Below are 26705 nucleotides of genomic sequence, written 5' to 3'. Positions count from 1 at the left end.
TAAAAAAAAAATAGGTGTGGTTACGGTAACCCGACCTACCCTATTTTTAGGGGCCGATCCTATAACTTTTTATTACATTTGTCAAAAAAAAAAAAAAAAAAAAAAAAACGAGTGCAAAAAACGCAATGAAAGCGAAAGCGCCCGTGTCGCACACTTATTTCCCTGTCAAGTAGGTTTAATTTGTACACATTAGAAAAAAAAGTAAAAAAAAAAAAAAAAAGTGATTGCCTACCTATCTCCCCTTATTTTTTTGGCTATGTTACCGTAACCACACCTATTTTTTTTTTTTGGCCTCAAATGAGGGAAACGCAGGGAGATCATCAAACCTTAGAAGTGTGCAAAGTTTCCAAGCGCTAGCTTGAAAATCATCCGAGATAACGTCAACGTTAAATGTTTTGTCTATCGCCGGCCGGCCGGATACTGCTTATCAGTACTAAGACTCACGGAGTACTCAGGTGAGTCACAAAATCGTACTGTGAAAAGGACGAAGCGTGCATTTTACGAGTGGAAACAATGTCTAATTATGCTAAGTACTAAGACTCTAATGATTGCTGGGATGAGTCAATTCAAATCATCCTCCGGAGCCAGTTCCATGGACTCGCAGTGGTCACAATAACGTCCGATTCAAATCTGTTTCATGAAACTGCGTTGACCGGCTGTGTTGCTTGCCTATGACATCGGCCTCTGATACAAGTATTTTAACTCAGACAAAAACCTGTGTATCACTAAAAAAAACCACCATAACAACGTACATTTCAGGTTCCTTTGGAGTAGCCAAACTCAGACCAGCGAAGACAACGTTGTTTGTTTTCAAAAGAAAGTCTCCGGAAAAATGAAGTTCTTGGGTGGAACTGAGCCTGGCCAGGAGTCCTTTATAGTTTCTGCATGTTTCGTTGGCAGCGTCCCAAGATATGGTGGCGTCCGGTTGGAAGAATCGGTAGCAGTTACCTCCCAGACGCCTTATGTTGGGTCCACACAGCTCTTCCGTGGGGCAGTCTATCTGTGGCATACATTGGCTGACTCAAGCACAAAGCACACCTTTTGAACAAAAAGAGTCCATGCTCATACGACTCAACTTCGACATACCGTACAAGACTCAAAAACAAATTGTCTGGCATAACATAAAGTTAAAAAACAAAGGAATACTGTACTCACCAATACAAGAACGGGACAAGACGGTACGAATTTTCGCTTATGGAAGCTTCATCAGGAAAAACAAGAACACAAAAGACAACAAAAAGCAGACGCAACACGGAACGAACAAGGTTTGAAAGAAAATGGAGGGGAAACACGCAAAAAAGGGGAGGAACTCTAGGAACGGAAATGAATGAAAGGGGAGAGAAGTGGTTGGATGATGTCATGGGCACAGGCAAACTAGACTAAAAGTGATACACATTCATAAAAGGGGGGGGGGGGGACAGAGGGGAAAAAAAAGGAGGGGGGGGGAGGGGGGGGGGAAACGTATGCGTGTGTACGTTTCCCCCCCCCCTCCTTTTTTTTCCCTCTGTTCCCCCCCCCCCCCTTTTATGAATGTGTATCACTTTTTTTTTAATGCCTCCTTTTTCATATGGACTTTTCAACACGGATCTTTTAACCTTTTCAAAGGCTTTTTTAATTGACGTCTTTCCTTTTCCACAAAAACCGAAATAGGAGGGTATTTACTCTTGACCCTACTGTGACCTTGATATTGGACAAGGTCGACAAGACTTGCGACATGTCTGTTGGCAATGACACTCTGGAAATGGCTGAAATGGCTAAAAGTTCCAAAGCTCAAGGCCGGCCCCCCTGGAGACGAAATCTGCTGAACACTATTAATCGCATAGTCCTCAAGGCTGGAATCTACCCCTTCTAAAAGTGACAAACTGTTGTTTTTCAAGTGCATTTTTCTGTAAGTTCAAGGAAAGACTTGAGAACGATTCCTGGTAAAACGTGTGCAGCCGTCAACTTGATGGGCTTACCTTGTCTCGCCCGTCGCTGCAGAAGGTGCGAAAGGAGCAGGCAAAGTGCTGTTGGAAGGCGGAGTAGTAGGGCACGGTGCAGTTCCACAGGTCTCCACCAGCCTCCTTGCGGGGGTACTCCGGGGCTTGGTGGTACGAGTACAACAGCCTGAACCCCGTCCTGTACTTCGTCCCATGACGTGTATAAACAAAATATACGCTATTCTCAAAAAGAGAAGTGGACTGAAATCTAGTAAATTCAGAGTCGCACTGTGTCTTCTTCAAAATCCCTAAAAAGTCGAAGCAGTCTTGTACCAAGTTAAAGCATAAGTCCTGGCTGACGAGGCTGACCATGATCACGTGGTCCTCTGGCACGTGCAGCAATGCGACTTGAGCTGCGTCCGTAGATGTGTAGACAGGTCCACCTTGTCCCCAGTTGTACGTCTGTACGTAGCCTGCAGGTTATTAAACGATTACGTGAGATTAGTATCATTTTAGCGCACCATATGACTATTTGACCAATCAGGGTTGATTCTAGGACTAAGTGACCTGCTAAATATTATAAGCGGTCAGGCCGGGACCCTTTTTGTTTATCAACCTCAGGGGCGGATGAGGGGGGGGTTCTGGGGTTTCCGGACCCCCCCCCCCCCCCCAGCCAATTTTTTTTTTTTTATGGTGCATTTCTTTATTTTACATTGAGTTTCAATTTTTGGGGTATTAATCAGTGACAAAATCTGCTGCCTGAAACTGGTAATGATCATCCTCAGAATGCACCAGATTGCACCATTTTGCATCCTTTTTTTCAAAATTTTCCGGGGGCATGCGCTTCGCGCCTTCACACCCATATCTTCACAATATACTTTTGGAACCCCCCCCCCCCCCATAAAATGAACTGATCCGCCCCTGAACCTAAAAATAACAGCGACAAACAGAAATTTGAAATTAAAATATCGAAACTTATTCTAAGAAATGACACATTCTATTTTCAACAATAAAATATATTGACATGTTAAAGGTCCTCGTCTACATTTTCTCACAGAAATTGACATTTGACAGCTAAAATGCTGAGTCTAGTCACTAACATTTTCAAAAAAACACCCCCTTCCGATCAGAGAGGACGGAGCCAGGGTAGCCGTTTGAAAATTCATTGTAGTAATTTAGCATAGTAGGATATCCTTTTTTGGAACATAATGTAAACCGGAAGTTTTCAAAGTGCTCAACCACCCAGAATTTCTAGCGGCGAGCAGCCGCTTCCTTGACGAAAGTTCGCTGGTAAGTTCTTTTATCAATTATGCAATACATTCTTGTCGTATATGACTTTTAAGTGGCTGCAAGTGACCTTGAACTTGAAGTGAGGTCAAGTTGCCGCACATGTTTTTTGAGATCTTGTAACCATACACCATCAGGCCACATCAGGTGTTGATAGACTTAATAGTGTCCAAGAAATATCCAACGTTAAAGTTTTCCGGACGGACGCCGGGACGGACGGACGGACGGACGGACGGACGGACGACTCGGGTGAGTACATAGACTCACTTTTGCTTCGCATGTGAGTCAAAAATGGATGCAAGGTGGCGACATCCGTTTACGTGTGTGATTGCCGGTCCGACCGGCAGCGGAAAATCTCACTTTGTATCTCAGTTTTTGAGTTTTAAGTCTAACGTGATGACGCCGCTTCCTGACGAGGTGGTTTGGTGTTATGGCGAGTGGCAACCGGGTTATAATCAGATTAAAGGTGTAACATTTGCCGAGGGTATTCCCAACGTGGAACAGTGGACAGGGGATAAAAGACGGCTGATTATTATCGATGATTTGATGAGTGAGACGGATGAACGAGTAACAAAACTATTTACCAAAGGCTCTCACCATAGAAATATTAGTGTAATATATATTGTACAAAACCTGTTTGGAAAAAACAAAGAACAAAGAACAATTAGTTTAAACAGCCATTACTTGGTGGTTTTTAAAAACCCTCGAGATGCGTCACAAATTACGCATTTGGCAAAACAGATGTATCCTGGGAAGTTGAAGTATGTACAGGAAGCATTTAAAGATGCGACTTCTGTACCACGTATGGTTATTTATTGTTTGACCTGCGACAGGAAACACCGGATCGTTTGCGCACCAAACTTTTTCCGCCAGACTTTCAAACGGTCTACCTCCAAAAATAAAGTATGTCTACCCGAGTAAAGAGGAATTTACCACTACTGCGCCTGTTGTGTGGGGCGAAATCTGCCTTAATTAAGGCTATTTTGAAAGCAGGGTCCCCTGATTTGATCAACACTTTGTGTGAATGCTCACTAAACATTTTAAAAGGTAATGTACGCGTCACGACTGCCCAGAAGAAACAGTTAGCACGACACAAGCAGAACCTACGTATTTTGGCGAAAAAAAGAACACCTTTGAAACAACGAAAAGCAATTCTTCAAAAAGGAGGATTTGCCTCAGCGCTTCTTAAACCTATTCTTGGACTTGCTAGTAGTTTGTTTGGTGCTTTAGGGCTTTGATGTAATAGAACACTGTAAAACAAGAAGGGCAAAGCCCATACGATTCACATGCTTGACCTTGACATGACCTTGACCTTCAGGGTCAAGGTCAAATAACTAAACCTAGCAATGACATCATACACTAAGAACTGCTTTACACATTTTTCCTACCAAAATACATGTGACCTTGACCCAAGGTCAAGGTCATCCAAGGTCATGCAACACAAAGCTGTTAATTCAAGACATAGGAAGTACAATGGTGCTTATTGGCTCTTTCTACCATGAGATACGGTCACTTTCAGTGGTTCACTACCTTATTTTGGTCACATTTCATTAGGGTCAAAGTGACCTTGACCTTGATCATATGTGACCAAATGTGTCTCATGATGAAAGCATAACATGTGCCCCACATAATTTTTAAGTTTGAAACAGTTATCTTCCATAGTTCAGGGTCAAGGTCACTTCAAAATATGTATACAATCCAACTTTGAAGAGCTCCTGTGACCTTGACCTTGAAGCAAGGTAAACCAGACTGGTATCAAAAGATGGGGCTTACTTTGCCCTATATATCATATATAGGTGAGGTATTGAATCTCAAAAACTTCAGAGAAAATGGGGAAAATGTGAAAAATAGCTGTTTTTTAGGCAACATTTATGGCCCCTGCGACCTTGACCTTGAAGCAAGGTCAAGATGGTATGTATGTTTTTTGGGGCCTTGTCATCATACACCATCTTGCCAAATTTGGTACTGATAGACTGAATAGTGTCCAAGAAATATCCAACGTTAAAGTTTTCCGGACGTCCGGACGGACGGACGACTCGGGTGAGTACATAGACTCACTTTTGCTTCGCATGTGAGTCAAAAATGATATTGGCAGAACCGCGTGTGTTGGAGGCTTTACAACAGGCAGCCCACCTATAACCGATGCGACTTCTGAAAGCTTAAAGGAAATGGATCAAACGATGCAGGGTATTTTGACAGACAGACATGCATCACTGATGTTAAATCTTGGATGGTTGATAACAAACTTAAGCTGAATGATGATAAGACTGAAGTCTTACCAGGGCCGGACTACCGGGGGGGTTATGGGGGTTGCGCAACCCCCCTCCCCCCTAGCCTAAACATGTACCTTACTTATTTAATTTTTTTTTATTATTGCTTATTTTATGCCGTTTCATGCAAGGAGCGACCATTGTCCTATCTCAGAATATGACCTACCCGTCAGCTTCAGGGGGCTTCGCCCCCTGACCCCCCCAACGAGGGGGGGGGGGGGGTTCTAGGGTTTCCGGACCCCCCCCCCCCCCAGCCAAAAAATAAAAATATTGAATGAGGTATGCATTTCTTTATTTTACATTGAGTTTCAATTTTTGGGGTATTAATCAGTGACAAAATCTGCTGCCTGAAACTGGTAATGATCATCCTCAGAATGCACCAGATTGCACCATTTTGCATCCTTTTTTTCAAAATTTTCCGGGGGGGCATGCCCCCGGACCCCCCTAGCAAGCTAGGCGCTTCGCGCCGTCGGCTCGGCGCTTCGCGCCTTCACACCCATATCTTCACAATATACTTTTGAAAAAAACCAGTCATAAAATGAACTGATCCGCCCCTGCCGCCAGGGGGGACATCCCCCTGGGCCACCACTGGCAACCCCCCCCCTCCTCTTCGCCTAGTCCGGCCCTGCTTACTGTGCAAAAAGAAGAACACTACATTTCCCTCTCCCCAACCTGTTTCTGTTCAAATAGGCAACACCGACATTCTTTTCTCACCATCAGCTAGAAACCTTGGATTCACCCTTTCATCTGACATGACCCTTAACAAACATATATCTTTAGTCTGTAGAGCAGCTTATTTTGAGCTTCGTAAGATCAGCACCATTCGCCACACACTCTCCTCTCAAACAACTAACACTCTTGTCTGTGCCTTTGTTCTTTCTAAACTTGACTACTGCAACTCTCTTCTCTCTGGCTGTCCTCTGTACCTCCTGCATAAACTACAAAAAGTCCAAAACTCGGCAGCACGCCTCATTCTCAAAGCACGAAAACGAGATCACGCAACACCACTTCTTCACACACTGCACTGGTTACCTATTCAAGCCCGCATTGACTACAAACTGTCTACCCTCTGCTTTAACTTCTTTTCTGGTTCGTCTCCTGCTTACTTCTCTGAACTCCTCACCGTCTATTCTCCAGCAAGACAACTCCGTACCTCTTCTGACTGTCGCATCCTTACCATTCCACACACCAAAACCAAAACATACGGACAACGCACTTTTACTTTCTGCGCACCCACACAATGGAATTCTCTCCCCTTTCACATCTGCCACTCTCAGTCACCCCAAGCATTCAAACGAGCACTTAAAACGCACCTCTTCAGGAAATACAACCCCTGATTTTGTTTTCTCAGTCCATCAGTAGGCTACATGTAGTGTTATTTGTTGTTTTAGTGATTTTTCACCACCTATTTTATTCATGTTTTTATTACTTAGTTAGTGGAAGAATCTTTTGTAATGTATGTTTGAAGGTGTATGCTTTTAATTAAGCGTTGTTGAGTATGAATGTAGATGTAAATGCTTGTATAACTGTGTTTTTAATTTTAGTGTTATTTGTTGTTTCAGTGATTTTTCACTACCTATTTTATTCATGTTTTTATTATTTAGTTAGTGGAAGAATCTTTTGTAATGTATCTTTGATAGTGTATGCTTTTAATTAAGCGTTGTTGACTATGAATGTAGATGTAAATGCTTGTATAACTGTGTTTTAATTTTTAATGTGTCAAGCACAAAGAGCATAATTGTAAAGTTATGATGTTGCGCTATATAAATGCTCATTTATTATTATTATATTATTATTAATTTCACTGCCTTTGCCATGAGCGGTGGACTGACGATGCTACGAGTATACTGTCTTGCTGCGTTGCATTGCGTTCAGTTTCATTCTGTGAGTTCGACAGCTACTTGACTAAATGTTGTATTTTCGCCTTACGTGACTTGTTATTGATTGTGATTGATGTGTTTTCAAAGTATGTGTGGGTTGTCCCGCTGAAAAACAAAACAGGAGCGACACTGGTGTCAGCTTTTAAAAGTATTGTGGATTTAGGACGCAAACTTTTAAATTGCAAACTGACAAGGGAACAGAGTTTTTGAACGCCCCTTTTCAGCTATTGTGGAACGGTTTAATCGCACCTTAAAAGAGAAAATGTGGCGCTTTTTTACACACACTAATCGTGTAAGATATGTAGAAGAATTACAACACCTGGCACATGCGTATAACCATTCGTTTCACAGAAGTATAAAAACAGCACCTGTTAAAGTTTGCTCCACTAAGGAAGAAACAGTGTGGCAAGTTTTGTACGGACAACCCCCCCAAAAAACATCCAAAGGTAGGCTACAGGTTGGCAAGTTTTGTACGGACAACCCCCCCAAAAAAACATCCAAAGGTAGGCTACAGGTTGGCAAGTTTTGTACGGACAACCCCCCCAAAAAAACATCCAAAGGTAGGCTACAGGTTGGCAAGTTTTGTACGGACAACCCCCCCAAAAAAACATCCAAAGGTAGGCTACAGGTTGGCAAGTTTTGTACGGACAACCCCCCCAAAAAAACATCCAAAGGTAGGCTACAGGTTGGCAAGTTTTGTACGGACAACCCCCCCAAAAAAACATCCAAAGGTAGGCTACAGGTTGGCAAGTTTTGTACGGACAACCCCCCAAAAAACATCCAAAGGTAGGCTACAGGTTGGCAAGTTTTGTACGGACAACCCCCCCAAAAAACATCCAAAGGTAGGCTACAGGTTGGTGATCGTGTCAGACTAAGTAAAACACGGCGACTCTTTAAAAAAGGTTATTTACCTGCGTGGACAGAAGAATTATTTACAGTTAGCAGTGCGTTAAAAACAACTCCAGTGACCTATAAGCTGAAAGACGATCACGCAGAAGAACTACAAGGTAGTGTTTACAAAGAAGAACTACAAAAAGTAGGAGAGAAAAAAATGTATCGTATTGACAAAGTACTAAAAGAGCGACTTGGTAAGGGAGGAAAAAAAGAGTATTTAGTGCATTGGTTTGGGTACCCAACGTCATTTAACACATGGATCTCAGCTGATAGCACTGGGCAGCATTCAGAGTAGTTATGGCTGACGACGCCTTGTCTGCTGAAGATACGACTGTTGATACTAACGTCTTAGAAGAGACAACTACAGATACCAAGAGACGCTCTCGATTGTGGCGTGTTTTTGGTTATCATGCCCCTTGTAGTGAGATTGTATTTTTTTGTCAGATTTTTGTTATTTATATTGTAGTAGGTGTGTCTCTGTTTAATTTGACAACCGGTCGCGGACCGGATAACTTGTGGGTAGCTTTGCTCGGAAGTTGTTTAGGTTATGTGCTGCCCAATCCAACAATTAATTTGAGTCGTAATCGTTGATTGTTTAACCACCAACATGTTTTATTTGACGCTACCTAGTATAGCTTAGGCGATAAGGAATTTAATGCTGCACATTTTAGGCAAAGCAAACCCTGTGGTTCAGCAGACGGGTTCCACAGTACAGTTCAATATTAGCGTCAGAAACATTATTTGGGAGCGCTGTGGTGGCCGTTGTGGCCAGTCAAAGTAGTTGGTTGCTCAGTTTTGACTAACATGATTGGCCATAGTAAGGAACTTACTGCTCCACCGGTGTCGAACATTGCTGTGACCGTGCTGAAATAATTGACCGGACACATTTTGCGAATCTCGACGTTTATTGCCAACAAGAATCTGTAATGGTTGAAGTATCATGAATTATGACCAACTTGGCTACTAAGCAGTAATTACACGCAATACATCAAAGAGGGGTTCTTTATTGACGTTCAAAGCAGCTGTGCCAAAGCCAATGACAAAAGCTAAGAAAGTGGCATAACAAACTGCGTGAGCGACATTGTGTTATTTTGCATAACATAGAGTGATTTCTTTAACCATTTAACCGATTCCTTAACATTCAAAAATACAAAACTAAGTATCAACAAGTCGCGTAAGGCGAAAATACAATATTTAGTCAAGTAGCTGTCCAACTCACAGAATGAAACTGAACGCAATGCCATTTTTCAGCAAGACCGTATACTCGTAGCATCGTCAGTCCACCGCTCATGGCAAAGGCAGTGAAATTGACAAGAAGAGCGGGGTAGTAGTTGCGCTAAGAAGGATAGCACGCTTTTCTGTACCTCTCTTTGTTTTAACTTTCTGAGCGTGTTTTTAATCCAAACATATCATATCTATATGTTTTTGGAATCAGGAACCGACAAGGAATAAGATGAAAGTGTTTTTAAATTGATTTCGAAAATTTAATTTTGATAATAATTTTTATATATTTAATTTTCAGAGCTTGTTTTTAATCCGAATATAACATATTTATATGTTTTTGGAATCAGCAAATGATGGAGAATAAGATAAACGTAAATTTGGATCGTTTTATAAATTTTTATTTTTTTTTTACAATTTTCAGATTTTTAATTACCAAAGTCATTAATTAATTTTTAAGCCACCAAGCTGAAATGCAATACCGAAGTCCGGGCTTTGTCGAAGATTACTTGACCAAAATTTCAACCAATTTGGTTGAAAAATGAGGGCGTGACATTGCCGCCTCAACTTTCACGAAAAGCCGGATATGACGTCATCAAAGACATTTATAAAAAAAATGAAAAAAACTTTCGGGGATTTCATACCCAGGAACTCTCATGTCAAATTTCATAAAGATCGGTCCAGTAGTTTAGTCTGAATCGCTCTACACACACACACACACAGACAGACACACACACACACACACACACACACACACACACACACACACGCACATACACCACGACCCTCGTTTCGATTCCCCCTCGATGTTAAAATATTTAGTCAAAACTTGACTAAATATAAAAAAGTCGAACATCTCAAAACAGTTCTACTGCACCGGGGGTGCAAAAAAGAAACGCACCGGACATGTCACCGGATGTTTACCATCGCGCCAGCCTGTGAACATGGCCTGTGAATACACCAGTTAACAATTCCGCGGCCATTTTAGATCCCGCACATGCGCACTTCTCTTATTGCGAGTTCCGGGTGATGCGCACATCGTTTTTCGGCATGTTTATGTCTTTTTCCTTTTCCGGTTGATTTCACCGCATGCGCAGATCGTGTTATTCGCCCACGTTTCTACGCAAGGGACACTACTCCGGCGCACTACTCCACCCGTTGAAAGGGGGAAACATTTTCTTCAGTACAAGTGGTCTTTATGAATAAACAATTAACAAGAAGGACGTTGTAAATTCATTCAATGCAGATAAAATAAGAAATATGTTTGACGAACTTGTTCTGTTCTTATTCACATGACAAAATATGTGAAGATCGAGAGATGTCATTAAAAAACCGTGTTCCAGGCAACTCGCAAACAGATAACCGCTGTGTATTATATTTCACCACAACCCAACGCAAAGGAAACATGACAAACTACTATTTGGCATACCTTTTTGCATTCATTGAACTTTCCCCAATAAATTCGGCTCACATCAGTCGCACTAAAAGTTTGTCAAAACACGACACACAGACGATAACACATGCCCACCTGAATGGTGATTCGCAACCGCACACTAACGACCGTCGAGGCACGTAATGAATTTTGCAATCTTCCGACCACCATTTTTTAAGTCGGTTACTCCCATTACTGCAACCAATAACACAGCATGTTGACGCCATCGCTAATTTGGATGTAACGTGAGGTTTTTGTTATAACGTAGAGGAAAACACACCGTCCCGTTCAATTGTTACCATCACGTTGAGCAGACGATGCAGCGGTTGCTCGACCGAAATTTCTCGTCCAACCAGAATCGCTTTGGGTATCACGTGAGTTTTCCTTCTTTGTACCATGTAAGTGCCGAAACTGTTAACTGGTGTATTGCTAACGAGCACGCCTTCGTCTGAAGACTGTAAGTATATTACTGGGTTTTACTATAGAAATGTATTATGTATGACATTAAAAGAATGTACAAGTCCTTATTAAATGAATGTATTCTTTATCCTGATGTGATCGATGCACAAGGGCGGATCAATTCACTTTGGAGGGGGGGGGTTACAAAATGACTGCGAAGATACAAGTTGACGGCGCCGAAGGCGCCTAAGCCTCTAGGGGGGTCCGGGGGCATGCTCCCCCGGAAATTTTTTTTATCCAAAGAAGCAAAATAGAGCTATCTGGTGCATCCTGAGCCAATAAATTACCTCTTTTTTGGGGGGGTGGGGGGTGGGGTTACGTAACCCGTGTAACACCCCCCCCCCCAGATCCGCCCTTGGATGCATGTCGTTGCTTTGATCGCAACTTGTGTACGATAGCAGGATAGCACGTGCACTTTTTCAAAGAGAAAAGGCCATTCAGACATAAAGATTCAGGCAGGGAATAATGTATCTGCTTTGTAAGCTTACTTCTGGAATATACCACTAATCGTACGTGTTCAATGTCTGAAAAATGTACTCTATGTGTTTCTGCACTGCTAGATCTGCGCAGTCTGTGGAAAAAAAGTATGGGAAGCCATTTGTGTCAAAACAAGCTCGAATGTTAACATTTCTCTATTGTTTTTTGTTTTTACAAATTCGGCGAATTTTCTTAAACAAAACCGTTATAGTCATAAATGACTATCAGAATATGTCTGCAAATGCTTATGTGTGCGCGCATGCGTACCAGAGAGAGAGAGAGAGAGAGAGAGAGAGAGAGAGAGAGAGAGAGAGAGAGAGAGAGAGAGAGAGAGAGAGAGAGTTATCTGCTGTCACATTGTTTTTCACAACATAGGAAAAGGTGTTTTAATTGTCTATGTTGTCACTTTTGGATTGCGCCTGGTGATATGGTAGCAACTGAAGCAAAATACCACAAGAAATGTATGAATGTCAAAATAAAAAAATAAAAATGTATCAGACAAATAAAAAAAAAATTTAAAAAATTAAAACTTTTGTTGGTTGTTTGTTTAGGTGTGCCAGCTGTTCCTAAAACTTAACGCCTTACAACAGCCTACCTTCCCCTTCCTCCCATTAAACACCGCTGGTACAGTTACAAGGCACACAGCTTGCACCACAATCAGGCATATATGTTAGGTTAGAGGTTGCTCACGCCTGAGTATTGCACCACGGAGACGCAAGACCTTACAATCATGTTAGAACATGTTGGCTGGTCAGCACCAAAAATAGAAACGCGTAGTTAGATACGACTGTGATGCGGTCAAAGGGGTATAAATAAGCTTCTTCTGGGGCTAAGTCTTGAATGTCTCTTCGACTTTACAAAGACCTGGCAGAAAAAACCCACGAGAACAAACTATGGCGACCAGCAGCAGCGGCAGCAGTGACACTAACACAACACCGCGACCGGCCTCAACAGATTTTGTAAGTCGAATTTTTTGTTTTTAAAAATTTGGAAAAATAAAATAAAAAAAAATGTAGCGTGTAAAAAAAAAAAAAATAAAGGTAAAGTGTTACTTTTTTTTTTTTTTCAGACATAGATTTTTTTAAATTAATTTTTTATGTAAGATGTTTTTATTGTTTCCGTAGCTCAGACATAGTTCTTTTTTTATTACAGCGTAACCAATGCCCGCACTGTGAACAGGTTTTTACACAGACCAAAAACCTCAACGCTCATGTCAAAGACGTCCATAACAAAGCCAGAAATTTTCTCTGTGCTATGTGCGGCAAGTCGTTTTGCAGAAAACACGACCTTACTCGGCATAAAAACTCAAACAAAAACTGCCAAGATGTTGCGAGTCGTATACCACCACCACCAGTGCCGACAGTCGGACAGAAAAGAAAAAGCTTGCCTTCACAGGATGCCCCTCCCCCCCAAAAGGGATTAAACAAACGAAGTCTAGAAAAAGAAAAAATCAAAAAGTTACCTTGTGAAGAAAGACAAATGTACGAAAAGCATTGGAATTCTGTTAAAACTCATAAGCGCCCCGGTAAGCTTCAGTCAACCTATACCATTCTCTGGAACCCTTGTTCTGATTTCCCTGATTGGGACGAATCGCTTCTTGACCTGTTCCATGAACAAAACAAGCGCTTCAAAATCAATTTTTCTCACTCCTTTCAGTCTTCTCAAAAACAAAGAGTCGGGTGAATTGTCTTTCTTTCATGCCTCAGTCAATAATCACTCTGTCTTACAACGACCGCGCCTGATCAACTCAAAGCAGGACTTTCTTTCTTTTCTCGGTGAAATCAGTGACCGTGACATTCTGGAACAAGTTAGACTCGAACGCCCAAACTCTCGGTATTCTGTTCATACCATCATGTCTTCCAGTTTCTATGTCACGCCTTTGTCTGACTTTCCAATCGGTTGTGCCTGTGATAGTCTACCTGACTACATCACAAACACACCGTTCTTGCACAAACTCCAATACGACGAGAATCATCATTTTCCTTATACTGACGGTCTGTGTCTCTTTCGCTGTCTTGCTTTGTACAAAGGAAACTCGCTTCATTCTTTGCAAAAACCCACAAAAACCTTGTTCAAACAGTGGGCCGGGCATTCTCCCCCTGTCCACTTTCCCGGGGTCACTTTGTTTCAACTTGAGTCGATTTAATGTGAACATAGATGTGTTTGAGTTTGATGAGAACCAAACACCCGTCTGTCTCGTTCCTCTGCGTCGTAGCGCTTACAAACATACTGGCGTTATGCGCCTCTTGCGTTACAAAGACCATTTCATGTACATTTTAGACATTGATAAACTCGGTCATGCTTTGGCTTGTTCCAAATGCGGGAAACTCTGGTCGTCTTTGTCTCAAATGAATCGACAGGAGCAGACTTGTCAGGGTGAGGGCTCAAAAGAAACGTTCAAAGGCGGGGTTTACTCACCACCCCAAAACATTTTTCAACAACTACAAAGCCACGGTGTTCAGGTAGCTACAGATTTTGTTTTTCCCTACAGAGCGACTTTTGACTTTGAGGTGTTTTTTGAAACAGATAACTTGCCGCAAACAAAATCAGCTGAGTCAAACTGTACACAGTACACAGCAAAACATATTCCTCTTTCTGTTTCTGTATGCAGTAATGTCCCCCCTTTCACAGAACCAACCTGTTTTGTGAGTAAAGGTGACCCTCAAGAACTAGTGGATAACATGGTTAACTACCTAGAACGTATCTCCGAAGCCTCCTACGCTCTTCTTTGTGAAGAATTTAAACATGTGTTTGACCAGTTGACTGAGATCGAAGAGACACAACAACAAGAGACAGATAGCCTCAACATCCCCGTAGAAAGACTCAGACAGAAATTATATGAGTATTTACAAGAACTGCCTGTCGTAGGTTTCAATTCTTCTCGCTACGATCTGAATATGATCAAACCTTTTCTCATTGAAAAGTTTGTCAAAGACAAAACAGCCCATAACGATCTTCCAAAAGACGAAAGTCAAACAGACCCTGTTTTTGAACCAGATGGTTTTGATACCGTGGGTGAAGAAGAAGAAGAAGAAGAAGAAGAAGAAGAAGAAGAAGAAGACAAAGAAGTCAAAACAGAGGGAAAAAAGAAGGCCCCTAAAAGACCTCCTTTCAAGTTTGTTGTTAAACGTAACAACCAATATATGTGTCTTTCCACAGACAAACTTCGGTTTCTCGACATCAACAATTTTCTTGCACCAGGTTTTAGTTATTCCAAGTACCTCAAGGCGTTCGGTGTCGAAGAACAAAAGGGTTTTTTCTGTTATGAATACGTCACTAGTCTGAGCACACTAGACGAAAGAGAACTCCCACCCCATGCAGCTTTTTTCAGTAAGCTCAAAAACTCAAATATTTCTGACACAGAGTACGCTTTTTGTCAGCGTGTGGGGACTGAAAACAAAATGACGACTTTGAAGGACTTTTTGGTGTGGTACAACAACCTAGATACAGGTCCGTTTCTGGTTGCTTTGCAGCTTCAGATTAGTATGTACGCTACTCTGCGAGTTGATTTGCTGAAAGACGGTATTTCTGTCCCCGGTGTGACACTGAAGTATCTGTTTGATACGATGTCTTCAGACACATACTTTTCACTTTTTAACGAAAAACAAAAAGACGTTCACGCACTTTTGCGAAAGAACATTGTCGGGGGCCCGTCTATTGTCTTTCACAGATACCACGAAAAAGACAAGACACACATTCGTGGTAATCAAGACAAGCCGGTTCAGTCTGTTCAGGGATTTGATGCAAATGCGCTGTATTTAGCTGCACTCATGCAAGACATGCCCACAGAGCACCCTGTCATTCGTAGAAAAGAAAACGCCTTTAAAGCGGAAAAAACAGATCCCTACGGTCAGCTAGCTCGGGAATGGTTGGAGTGAGTCATGGAATCAAAACAGAGCCATCTCCAACATAAGTTTAATGGGAAAGAGAAGGCCCTTGGTCGAAAAAAGATTAGAGTTGATGGTTGGGATGCATCAAATCAAATTTGTTGTCAGTTCCACGGGTGTTTGTTCCACGGACATGGTTGTTCTGTGACCGCCGGTAAATCGACTAACCCTGTCACCGGAAAAACACTAGTTGACCTCAGAGAACATACAAGCAACATTACAAAATACTTGCGTGAGGATGTGGGTGTGACTGTCGTCGAAAAATGGGAGTGTGAATGGCACGCAGACAAAAAACATAGCACCCCCATTCAGACTTTTTTACAAGATCGTTTTCCGACACTCAAACCCTTCCGGCATCCTTCTACCATCACAGATCAAACTGTCTTAGACGCGATGCAAAACAAAACTTTGTTCGGGTTGGTGGAGTGTGATATCCATGTACCTGACCATCTAAAAGACCATTTCAGTAAAATGCAGCCTAATTTCAAAAATGAGTCTGTCAGCCGAGAGCAGATCGGGGATTTTATGAAAGACTAGCTGAAAAACACAAGCTCTTAACCCAACCACGCCGCACACTTGTAGGGAGTTACCACGGTGAACAAATTCTGCTAGCCACACCCCTCTTGTTTTGGTACATGCAGCACGGATTGGTTGTTGAAAACATCACGCTGATCGTAGAGTATCAACCCAAATCCTGTTTCCGTCAGTTTGGTGACAGCGTTTCAAACGCAAGACGAGCAGGGGACCAAGACCCGTCAAAAGCTATCTTAGCTGAATTGAAACGTTCAAGCTGCTCAGTAACTCAGCCTTTGGGAAAACCTTAACTAACGTGAGCAACCATCGTGATATTCATTACGTTTTGTCTGACGAGGCCTCAAAACTGATCAACAACGGTCGTTTTCAAAAACTAACAGAAGTAACAGAGGCTGTCACTGAAGTAGAGATGGCTAAAACAAAATAAATCAACTGGTCTCTTCCCTCTCAGATTGGTTACTTTGTTTGCCAGTACGCTAAACTACGCATGTTGGAGTTTCATTTTGATTTTCTAGATAAGGTTGTGTCCAGAGCTGACTACCAGCTTTTGGAAATGGATACAGATTCTCTATACATGGCGCTTAGCGCTTCAACATTAGAAGAGGTGGTTCGTCCTGAACTGCGAGAGCAGTTTTACAAAGTGTATAATCAATGGTTTCCTGCACAAGCCTGTGACCAACACGAGGCAACATTCCAAAACACCCGGTTAGCTAACGCCCCCTGGGACGCGACTCTCTGTCAGGCTTGTACAGCACGTGTCCAGTACGATAAACGAACACCCGGTCTCTTTAAAACCGAGTACCAAGGAAATGTGTTCATTGGTTTGTGCTCTAAAACCTACTTTTGTGAGGGAGACAGTGGGAACAAATTTAGTTCAAAAGGTTTAAACAAAAACCAAAACAAACTGACAAAAGAGTCTTACCAACAGGTGCTTCTAACGCAAGAAAGTGGTGGCGGTACAAACACTGGGTTCAAGACAGACGGAAAGTCTATGTTCACTTATTCCCAAACCAGAAAGTCACTCTCGTTTTTCTACATCAAGCGTATGATCGCCTCTGATGGGGTCTCAACCCTGCTCTTTCTTTTTTGACTGTGATACCCATCTAATGGGTCTCTTTCTTTGTTTGACTGTGATACCTCCGCCTGTGATATTGTTAACATTCCAATGCCAAACAACTTTGTCGTTTTTTTGTAAATAAATTTGTTAAACCATGTTTTGCTTCTGTAAATAATGCTCGTGTTGTTTAATCCCCAAAAAAACCAATGTGGCTTTAACATACCCTGTCAAAACGGTCCCAAGCCCGTGAAAACACAGAGGGAGGGTAAACACCTATATGCGACTCTTTAGACAGTCCAGTGAAATGTTAATACTTTTCTGGCTGACTATTGGGGTGTAAAGGTGCCCAAAACAAAACGCCGCAACAACCAAGAAAAAATAAAAATTATATAAAAAAAAAAACCTTTAGTCAGTGGGTTAGTTAGGAAGGTTCACCGTTTTATCTAGACGCTGTACACTGCTGTCTAGTACAATTAAATGGGTTTCTCTGCGCTTCGCGGAGCCCTCTCTCTTTCATGCTCGGTGAACTGCCAGAGGTGTCAGGGTAATGCAATTAAACGGTATCCCTGCTCTTCGCGGAGACCCTCTCTTTTATGTCGGTAATAGTTACGCGGTCCGGTAAACCACCAGAGAGGGTCAGCAGTAGGAGAAGTTTAATAAGAGGGGATCAGGTGCGTTAAGCACCAATAGAAAGTAGGGGGGGGGGGGGGGGCGTAATCCTGTGACATAACACCGAGTAACCTGTCTGTACAGGCACATGAAATAACATGACAAAATATGAGCTCAATAAAAATCGTTTAAACACAATCCTTCTTTACCACTACTTAAACACAGGCACCTTAACCTATAACCTTCTATCAAATACGGCTTCGGATTTTGGGGGGCTGCGGAGGGATGAGACGTGCGCGATCCTTACTACTAAGAGGGTTAACTGAACTTGGTATCTAACACTATTTCTGAACACTGTAACCACATTAGCACTTTTAATTTTTTTTCTGTCTTCCAAGCTTTAAATTCAGCTAATAAAATGAGTAAAAAAGTGGTTTTTTTCTGAATTCAACAGTTAAATTACTATGTTGGATGTTCTATTTTGCTTCCCTATTTCTGTTCTGAAGTTTTTGATCATCTGACTACCTTGCTTTTCTATTTGGAAGATAATATGCACTCTTTTCTGAAAAATGGGTAGGGGGTGGGGAAGTAAAAGCATCACAGTTCAAGTTTTGCGCGACAAGAGGTGTGTTTCTTTTAACTGTGATGAAGAGGGATAACTAAACTTGGTATCTAACACTATTTCTGAACACTGTCACCACTTTAGCACTTTTAATTTATTTTTTTCTGTCATCCAAGCTTTAAATTCAGCGTATAAAATGAGTAAACAAGTGTGTTTTTTCTGAATTCACCAGTTAAATCACTCTGTTGGGTGTTCTTTTTTGCTTCCCTATTTCTGTTCTGAAGTTTTTGATCATCTGATTACCTTGCCTGTCTATTTGGAAGATAATATGCACTCTTTTTTGAAGAATGGGTAGAGGGTAGGGGTAGTAAAAGCATCACAGTTCAAGATTTTGCGCGACAAGAGGTGCGTTTCTTTTAACTGTGATGAAGAGGGATAACTCAACTTGGTATCTAACACTATTTCTGAACACTGTAACCAGTTTCGCACTTTTAATTTATTTATTTCTGTCTTCCAAGCTTTAAATTCAGCTAATAAAATGAGTAAAAAAGGTTTTTTTCTGAATTCACTAGTTAAATCACTATGTTGCATGTTCTATTTTGCTTCCCTATTTCTGTTCTTAAGTTTTGATCATCTGACTACCTTGCTCGTCTATTTGGAAGATAATATGCACTCTTTTCTGAAAAATGAGTAGGGGGTGGGGGTAGTAAAAGCATCACAGTTCAAAATTTTGCGCGACAAGAGGTGTATTTCTTTTAAAATTTGTGAAGAGGGATAACTCAACTTGTTATTTAACACTATTCCTGAACACTGTAACCACTTTAACACTTTTAATTTATGTTTGACTGTGTTCCATGCTTCAAATTGGGCTTCAAAAATGGATACATAAGGTTTTTTTTCCAAATTTACCTGTAAAATTACTATGTTTGATGTTCTATTTTGCTTCCCTATTTCTCTTCTTCAGTTTGTGATCATCCGATTGTTTTTTTGTTAACATATTCACAATACAATATCACAAATTCTTCAGTAGGGTTTGCGTGAATAAATCTCATACCTATGCTCAAACTTCAGTCGCTATCTCAACATTTTGCGCGACAAGCTCTATTCATTTTGTTTTTTCTGATAAACAAAACACTGAACTAACATAAAAACAAACCTTTAAAACTGCCTAACCACTTTGAAATATGGCCTCAGGACTCCAGCCTTAAATTTGGTTAGGGATAGGGGGTTGGGGGATCTGCGCGTGGGGGAAGGCTGGGAGTGTCACTCGGATGCCACCTGCTCTTCAACCGCCCCCCTAGCCCCACAAACTGACCTCCCTATAAGAAGAAAATAAGCTAGGAAAAATTAAACCCTTTTATTAAGATAATAAATTTTGAGGAGTTGCGCTCTCTCGTTTCCGTTGCGATGATAACCTAAAAAGGTTCCTGCAATGTATCGATCCTGATCCTGATTCTGGTCTGCTAGTGGTCGGATCTTTAGCACGAGTCCGGCCGGCCGCCATTTTTCCTCTCTCGGTTCGAACATTTTCGGATCGATTGTCCTTCACTAATACACTACAAAGCAAATTTATGAGTGTGGTAGTGGAAACAAATATGAGGTACGGCTGTCTGCCCGACAACTTGTCGAATAAGGAATCATATTGAAAGATATCTGTGAAAGTGTGAGACCACAGCCGATCAAAAGTCCGTCTGCTACGAACAGCTTCGATTCGAAAGTTTTCGGGGTCGATTATTCTTTTTTAAGATACCCAAAACAACGTTTAAGGAAAGCGCTATTGCAGAAAACTGTATCTTCCCGTCGGATAACTTGCTCTATAAATAGAGAATACTACATGGCTTGCTGTGTCGTACCAGATTTACAAGAGTTGTTTTTTTAAATATTGAACTGCGAGCGAAAGCGAGCTGTTCACTATTTGAAAAAGCAACGAGTGTAAATCTGGTACGACACAGCAAGCCATGTAGTATTCTGTTTATCCTACATACTGTACTTACGTGTATTTTACTGAAAACGTCCCGCAGTCCAGGCAGCCACATTGAAGACGCTTGATTTCGAACCTCGATATCTTCTAAAGCCTCGTGCAATCTATTACCTCAAAGCAAAGAAACGTCACTCTGGAAAGTGTGGCGCGACGTGTTTGTTCGAACAATTAATCGAGGGGAATTAACGAGGGCATTTTTTTTCCTACAATGACGTTTGTCTCGGTGACTTTGGCATCATTAGTAGTGGCAAAAAACAGGTCCCTGCCAGACTTGCTTGACATGACCTCATTTACATGATATACACACGTGTGATTTGAACGATTATTATCTCATGAGTATCTCTCTCACGTATGTAGGATAAAGCCTTCTATTAACAGATATTTCAGAAATAGTGTGAGAGTGATGTTTGCCGGACGTTGAAGCCTCACAGTGCGGACTCTTAAAGTCCGACTTCTGTGACCGAAAACGAGGCAAAAATGAAAATTAGTAATTAACACTGTTAATTAATAATTTTCACGAGAAAATGGTAACCGTAGGTTTTGGCACTAGTAAGCCGTCAGATGACACGCCTCCAGATTTTGAAACAAGAGATTTATTTTTATTTTTACAAAAACCATAATAATTACCAATTTTCTTAACCAAATTGATTTGGTGCTGGCCAAGACAAAATATGTGACACTTTCCTGCCCTCATTTCAGACACTGTGACATCATAACGTGATCTGATTTCAGACACTGTGACATCATAACGTACATGATGTCATCACCAACTCTCTAACCAAGACTTAAATACCCCCCAGACACTGATCGAGCTGTGACCAAATCATGTGACCAAATCAAACAATGACACCACAGGCACAGCCTGATGAGCTTAAGACTTATTTTCGTGATAGCTCAGTGGATATTTTCAGTGGTGAATATCTTTTCCATCAAACATTTTCATGTTTTGACTGTGAAATTTGACAAAAACAAACCATGTCTGCTGATTGTCAACACCTGCAATTGTGGGAAATTTGGAGGCTTTTGCTCTCAAATCAACTGAGAAATTGTAAACTGAGAAGCCTCAACGTAAAGTTTGTTACGAACATGACCCCACTGTGACCTCAAACTGTGACGGGGGTAAACCAAACTAGGGTCATATTGGCAGATTATTAAATCCTTGAAGTGTGCAAAGTTTCAAACCTGTAGCTTCAAAAACGCCTGAGATAACGTCAATGCTAAGTTATTATGAATGGAACATGACCCCTTGTGACGAGGGTCAACCAAACTCGGGTCACTTCGTGAGATCATCAAACCCTCAACGTGTGCAAAGGTTCAAAGGTTTAGCTTGAAAACATCCGAGATCACCTCAACGTGAAGTTTTTTGTCCACGGACGGACACGGATTAATACTACGACTCACCCATTACCCAGGTGAGTCCATTATCAGCCAGTCTCAAACCTGGCTTTTCTGTCCGTGTCAAAACTCCCTAAACGATTTGTACTTGCACAACTTCTCGATCACCTTGGTGCAGTCTGCCTGCTGGTCATACATAGTACCTAAACTGCGTTAGTGTACATTAACCTTCTGATTTTGTCTGATCAGAAAACCAGTGCCCATACTGACCCTGCTCGACCTATCGTCGGCTTTTGATACTGGATATCATGACATTCTTGTTCATCGTCTTGAACATGATTTCGGATTTACAGGGAAGGCCCTTAGCTGGTTTTTGTCCCACCTGTCTGACAGAAACCTATCTGTAAGTGTAACAGTAAACGGCATAACACCCAAGCCTGTGAAGCTCGAGTTCGAGGTCCCTCAAGGCTCAGTTCTCAGGCCCATACTTTTTGTCATATAATCACAGCCACTGTAACAAATACTGTCCAATCACTCTTGTCCCCATCAATAGCCATTTGAGTGATCTGCGTCATTTAATGTTGGTAAATGCTATCAAGAGTGTGTTTCATAAGGTTAGTATTGCTGTTTTTGAGAAAGATGTCATCGTTCTGTTAACCTCTTTTAAGGCGGAGTTGGGCTTTAACTGTGTGTATGTGTGTGTGTGTGTGTGTGTGTGTGTGTGTGTGTGTGTGTGTGTGTGTGTGTGTGTGTGTGTATGTGTGTGAGAGAGTGTCGGAGTGAGTGTGTGTTACTGTTTGTCGGATTTTATACGTGAGCCTTGAAGGCTTCGTAACTTGTTTTTCAAATGTTTACATGACTAGCAAATGTACGCCAGCGTAGAAGTAATATTAGCAGCAATAATTGGTATAATTCAGTGTCCTGAGACTTTTGCTGTTCGAACTCTCGCCGATAGCGACGAAATGTTCAGAAAGCAAGCTGGCTATCGACTGAACTACATCCCCGCCCTAAGATTAATACCCAGTAGAAGACTTAGTAGTCGTAGTAGAAGCAGCAGCAGTTGCGGTTCTTACCTTTAATGCCCCAACTGCAATTAACTTGGAAAAACGACGTGGGATCTGCAACAGCGGTAACATATTAAATCTCTTTGCAGGTTAATAATAACATGCTCAAATGAACACATTAATTTTAAGAAGGCTACAATTAATTTAAGCAAGCACACGCATTGATAAACTCAGATCGCCGACCAGATAGACAGAAGACAGACATACCAATACCTGGGACACACACATATATATTCATTTGCTACTCAGTCGTCATAAAAAAACTAAGCAAATGCGTTTGAGTGCAGATCTTTGTACTAAGGCCGTTTATTGTAAAACCTTTTGGATGTCTAGAAAGGCTACTCAATTCCCTACCATATCATATGGCATATGCAGCGAACAGATTAATTTTACATGAGGTAGAGTAATATAGTAGAACAGACAACACAGGCATCACATTCACAAAAGCAAGGTTCCCGCATTAAAATAGAAAAACATTAGAACAGCTGAAAGTAAACAAGGTTTTGCATGTTAGTGGAAAGCACAATCAAATACTTGTAAGTTGTATCCAAAACATGCAATTTTGTTCACCTATCTTGTCTTGACTTGTATAGGATCAAACTTTTTGTATGTGTGGCCGAAAACCGCCTCGAAACATAGCTAACTTCTTCAGAAGCATGGAAATAGCCCCCCCCCCCCCCCCCCCCGCACGAATAATTGTCTGAAACAGACCTGTCATATTCATACCACCCTGAGAGGCATGTAGAAATCTGTTCAATTTTGTTGCGTTTGATGGCAGTGGTTCATTCCCGTGCCTCACTGGCGCCTCTGGTAGATCACAGCTGTCTGGGTACACTTGGTGGATCCTTGTGAATGTTTGACAACCATCCTGCTCCACACTCAGCGATAGGCTTATACCAAGAAGAAAAAAGAAGATTCGGACCAAAAGAATTCGTGTATGGAGACGTGCCATGCTAACCTAATTGTGTTGACGTAGAAACATGATGAAAGCGCGTTTTGACGTCATTGCTGTTACGTTTATTTAGGAAGAGAAAGTCTTGGTCGCGGAGACCTTGAGTCTTGAACAGACAGAGCTAATCCTCACCAGCCCAAACTTCATTATTTTAGGAACCTACGCTAACAAGATGGCGCGAGCTTGCATTCAAAGTTAGCTTAGGCAACGAAGGTTCGATGACGTCATCCAATAGTCACATCACAGAAGGAAATGTAGACAGGCTTAACGTAGCCCATTTTAGCTCGACTTATTAGACAGAGAGTCTTGAAGAGAATGATATTAACAAAGTTTTTAACAGAGTGCAGACCTCAATGATCGTGAGAACGCACAATATATCCCCGAGTACGCTAGTCAAGGGTCCAGCAGACTTTAATTGTGTGTCTGTCTGTCTGTGTGTGTGTCTCGACTTAACAGCTTATTGCTGGGAAACTACTGGGCGCAGTTCGTTCAAAAGTGATACACTAACTTGATAATAGGTCCGATTGATCGTATTAAAACTTCATAATGTTACCTGGGACCTAAATGCGAAATAAACCACCAAAAAAACGACTTGGCGGTGGGAGGAATTCGCGGTGCAACAGCCAGCCAGGCAGTCTGATAGAACGGTGCAAGGTCTCGGCAAACCAAGACTATGCCATATACTCGTAGCAAAGCCGCCGAATGGTACCGTAAACCAAGAATAGTGACGTAAGAAAATAGAATGTCGTCTTTTGATTTGGAACGTGACGTGTTTTAGAATGGAGATGTGGTAGTGTGTGTGTGTGTGTGTGTGTGTGTGTGTGTGTGAGAGAGAGAGAGAGAGAGGGAGAGAGAGAAGGAGTGAGGGAGAGAGAGTGTGTGCGTGTGTGTGTGTGTGTGTGAATTTCTGAAGAGTACTCGGGTCCAGCGCGAGCGTTTTTTTTTTAAATTGTTTTGTGATGGTTATAACCGGAAGTAGCTTTCGATAATGGGGCAGACAACTCCCGTAAACCCTTCAAGGCTTACTTCCCTTCTTTGTTGTCATTAGTTTCATGGCTGACGAACTTCGGAACAGCTGTTACTTTTCGTTTATGTAATATTTAGGGTTTGCTTTACGTGCAAAATAATGAAGTATGAAGAGCAGATGACAGAAGAGTACCTGATATCTTACGTGTATGTCTTATAATTTGGTTTGCTGAACGTGCTTCGTCAGCCATGAAACTAACGACAACAAAGAAGGGAAGTAAGCCTTGAAGGGTTTACGGGAGTTGTCTGCCCCATTATCGAAAGCAACTTCCGGTTATAACCATCAGAAAACAATAAATTGTGCGTTCTCACGATCATTGAGGTCTGCACTCTGTTAAAAACTTTGTTATTATCATTCTCCTCAAGACTATCTATCTAATAAGTCGAGTTAATATGGGCTACGTTCAGCCTGTGTACATTTCCTTCTGTGATGTGGCTATTGGATGACGTCATCGAACATTCGTTGCCTAAGCTAACTTTGAATGCAAGCTCGCGCCATCTTGTTAGCGTAGGTTCCTAAATGCCCAAACTTGTGCAACTAACTTAATTCACCCCGCATATCCGGTTGAAGCCCGCGTCGCCGGAATGCGCACGGCGAGTGTCTCTTCTTTTGTGTCAATCCCAGACCCGACAACCCCTTTATTATTTGGTGTGTATATATGCGATTGTTTTCCCGAAGTCGTGAACGAAGTGTTTGCTTCGTTTAACACGATTTATGGTGACGAACAGTGTTTTCATTTCACTTCGAGTGTGACTTCTCAACGTGATTAAGCAAATATGTGAGCTTGAACAATGATTGTAACTTGAAAAAAGGGATTTGAGGAGTAGTCTTGTATCTTTGCAGTACGTCTTTTGGCTGCCAGTGTCCTTGCATAGTTGTTCACAGTTTTGCTATTCGTACACGTACCCATGGATTGACCGGTTAGTACCGCGCCCAGTTACTTTTTCAGCCGGTCATCGACCGTGTCAACCTCATGTCATTGACCGCGACGATTTGCTTTCTCTGAAAAATTGAATTTACAGCTTGTGTATGCATCTTTTAGAACTTTTGTCCAAGGAACTTTGAAATTGAGATGTGTAAATGATGATTTTCCCTTCCTGGAAATGCTTTCGATTTTCAATGTATATTTTTTATTACGTTTTGTCTTGACTATAAGTATAAGAATAAACAATTACAGATTGTTAGGCTTCCTTTTAAAATTGTGAGGTTGCAGTCCTGGATTGATGCCTTACCGAAGCTTCGCTTAAGCCAACAATGTCATTTTAGTTTACACTGTCGACAATATGGCGGATCGATCGAAATTGGTTTCCTCTGCGCACACACTACTGTTTAAGTTCGCTTACCTGCAAGGGTAAAGTCCCAAGAAATGAACTTCTTCTTCAGGGTTTAGCCTGGAAGAAAAAGACAATGGGACATTTGTCCCCCTCAACCAAATTCTGATGGGACATTACATAGTCGAAGGCAAAACGCACAAAGCAGGCTAGGCGGTCCGAAAATGCTTGTCGAAAGATGCAAAATAGTGCTATTTAGTGCCATATGATGATAAGAATTTGCCAGTGTATCCGGTTAGTGTGTGTGTGTGTGTGTGTGTGTGTGCGGTGTGTATGTGTGTGTGTGTTTGTCTGTGTTTCGATCGATATCGCTTCTGTTGACTGTTTCCACAGAGGTAATCGCGCAAGCACAGAGATGACGGTACCGGAGATGACGCAAGCACAGAGATGACGGTACCGGAGATGACGGACGCTCGCACTTTGCCTCACGACAGAGCCAGAAGACACCTGTTAATGATTTTGTCGTAGTATGCTCTTGTGAGCGAACACCATATATCACAAGATGGAACATTAATTGTTTCTCTTTT

The 26705-nt window shown here is 41.7% G+C and overlaps 1 protein-coding gene across 1 annotated transcript in view; it reads right to left on the bottom strand.

Moving 5' to 3' along the window:
* Nucleotides 1-23835, bottom strand: part of LOC138955515 (uncharacterized) — a 26799-nt gene extending 2964 nt beyond the window's left edge. Inside the window, exons 1-4 of the mRNA XM_070327102.1 lie at nt 23580-23835; nt 22878-22922; nt 1959-2392; nt 753-1000 (exon numbers count right to left, since the gene is read on the bottom strand). Coding sequence (XP_070183203.1) covers nt 753-1000; nt 1959-2392; nt 22878-22922; nt 23580-23820 — 968 coding nt within the window. The 5' untranslated portion in view covers nt 23821-23835. The remainder of the gene's footprint in view (nt 1-752; nt 1001-1958; nt 2393-22877; nt 22923-23579) is intronic.
* Between the last annotated feature and the right edge of the window lie 2870 nt (nt 23836-26705).

Source organism: Littorina saxatilis, unplaced genomic scaffold (assembly GCF_037325665.1).
Source record: "Littorina saxatilis isolate snail1 unplaced genomic scaffold, US_GU_Lsax_2.0 scaffold_365, whole genome shotgun sequence".
NCBI classification, from domain to species: domain Eukaryota; kingdom Metazoa; phylum Mollusca; class Gastropoda; order Littorinimorpha; family Littorinidae; genus Littorina; species Littorina saxatilis.
This window is presented reverse-complemented; position numbering and strand designations above follow the sequence as displayed.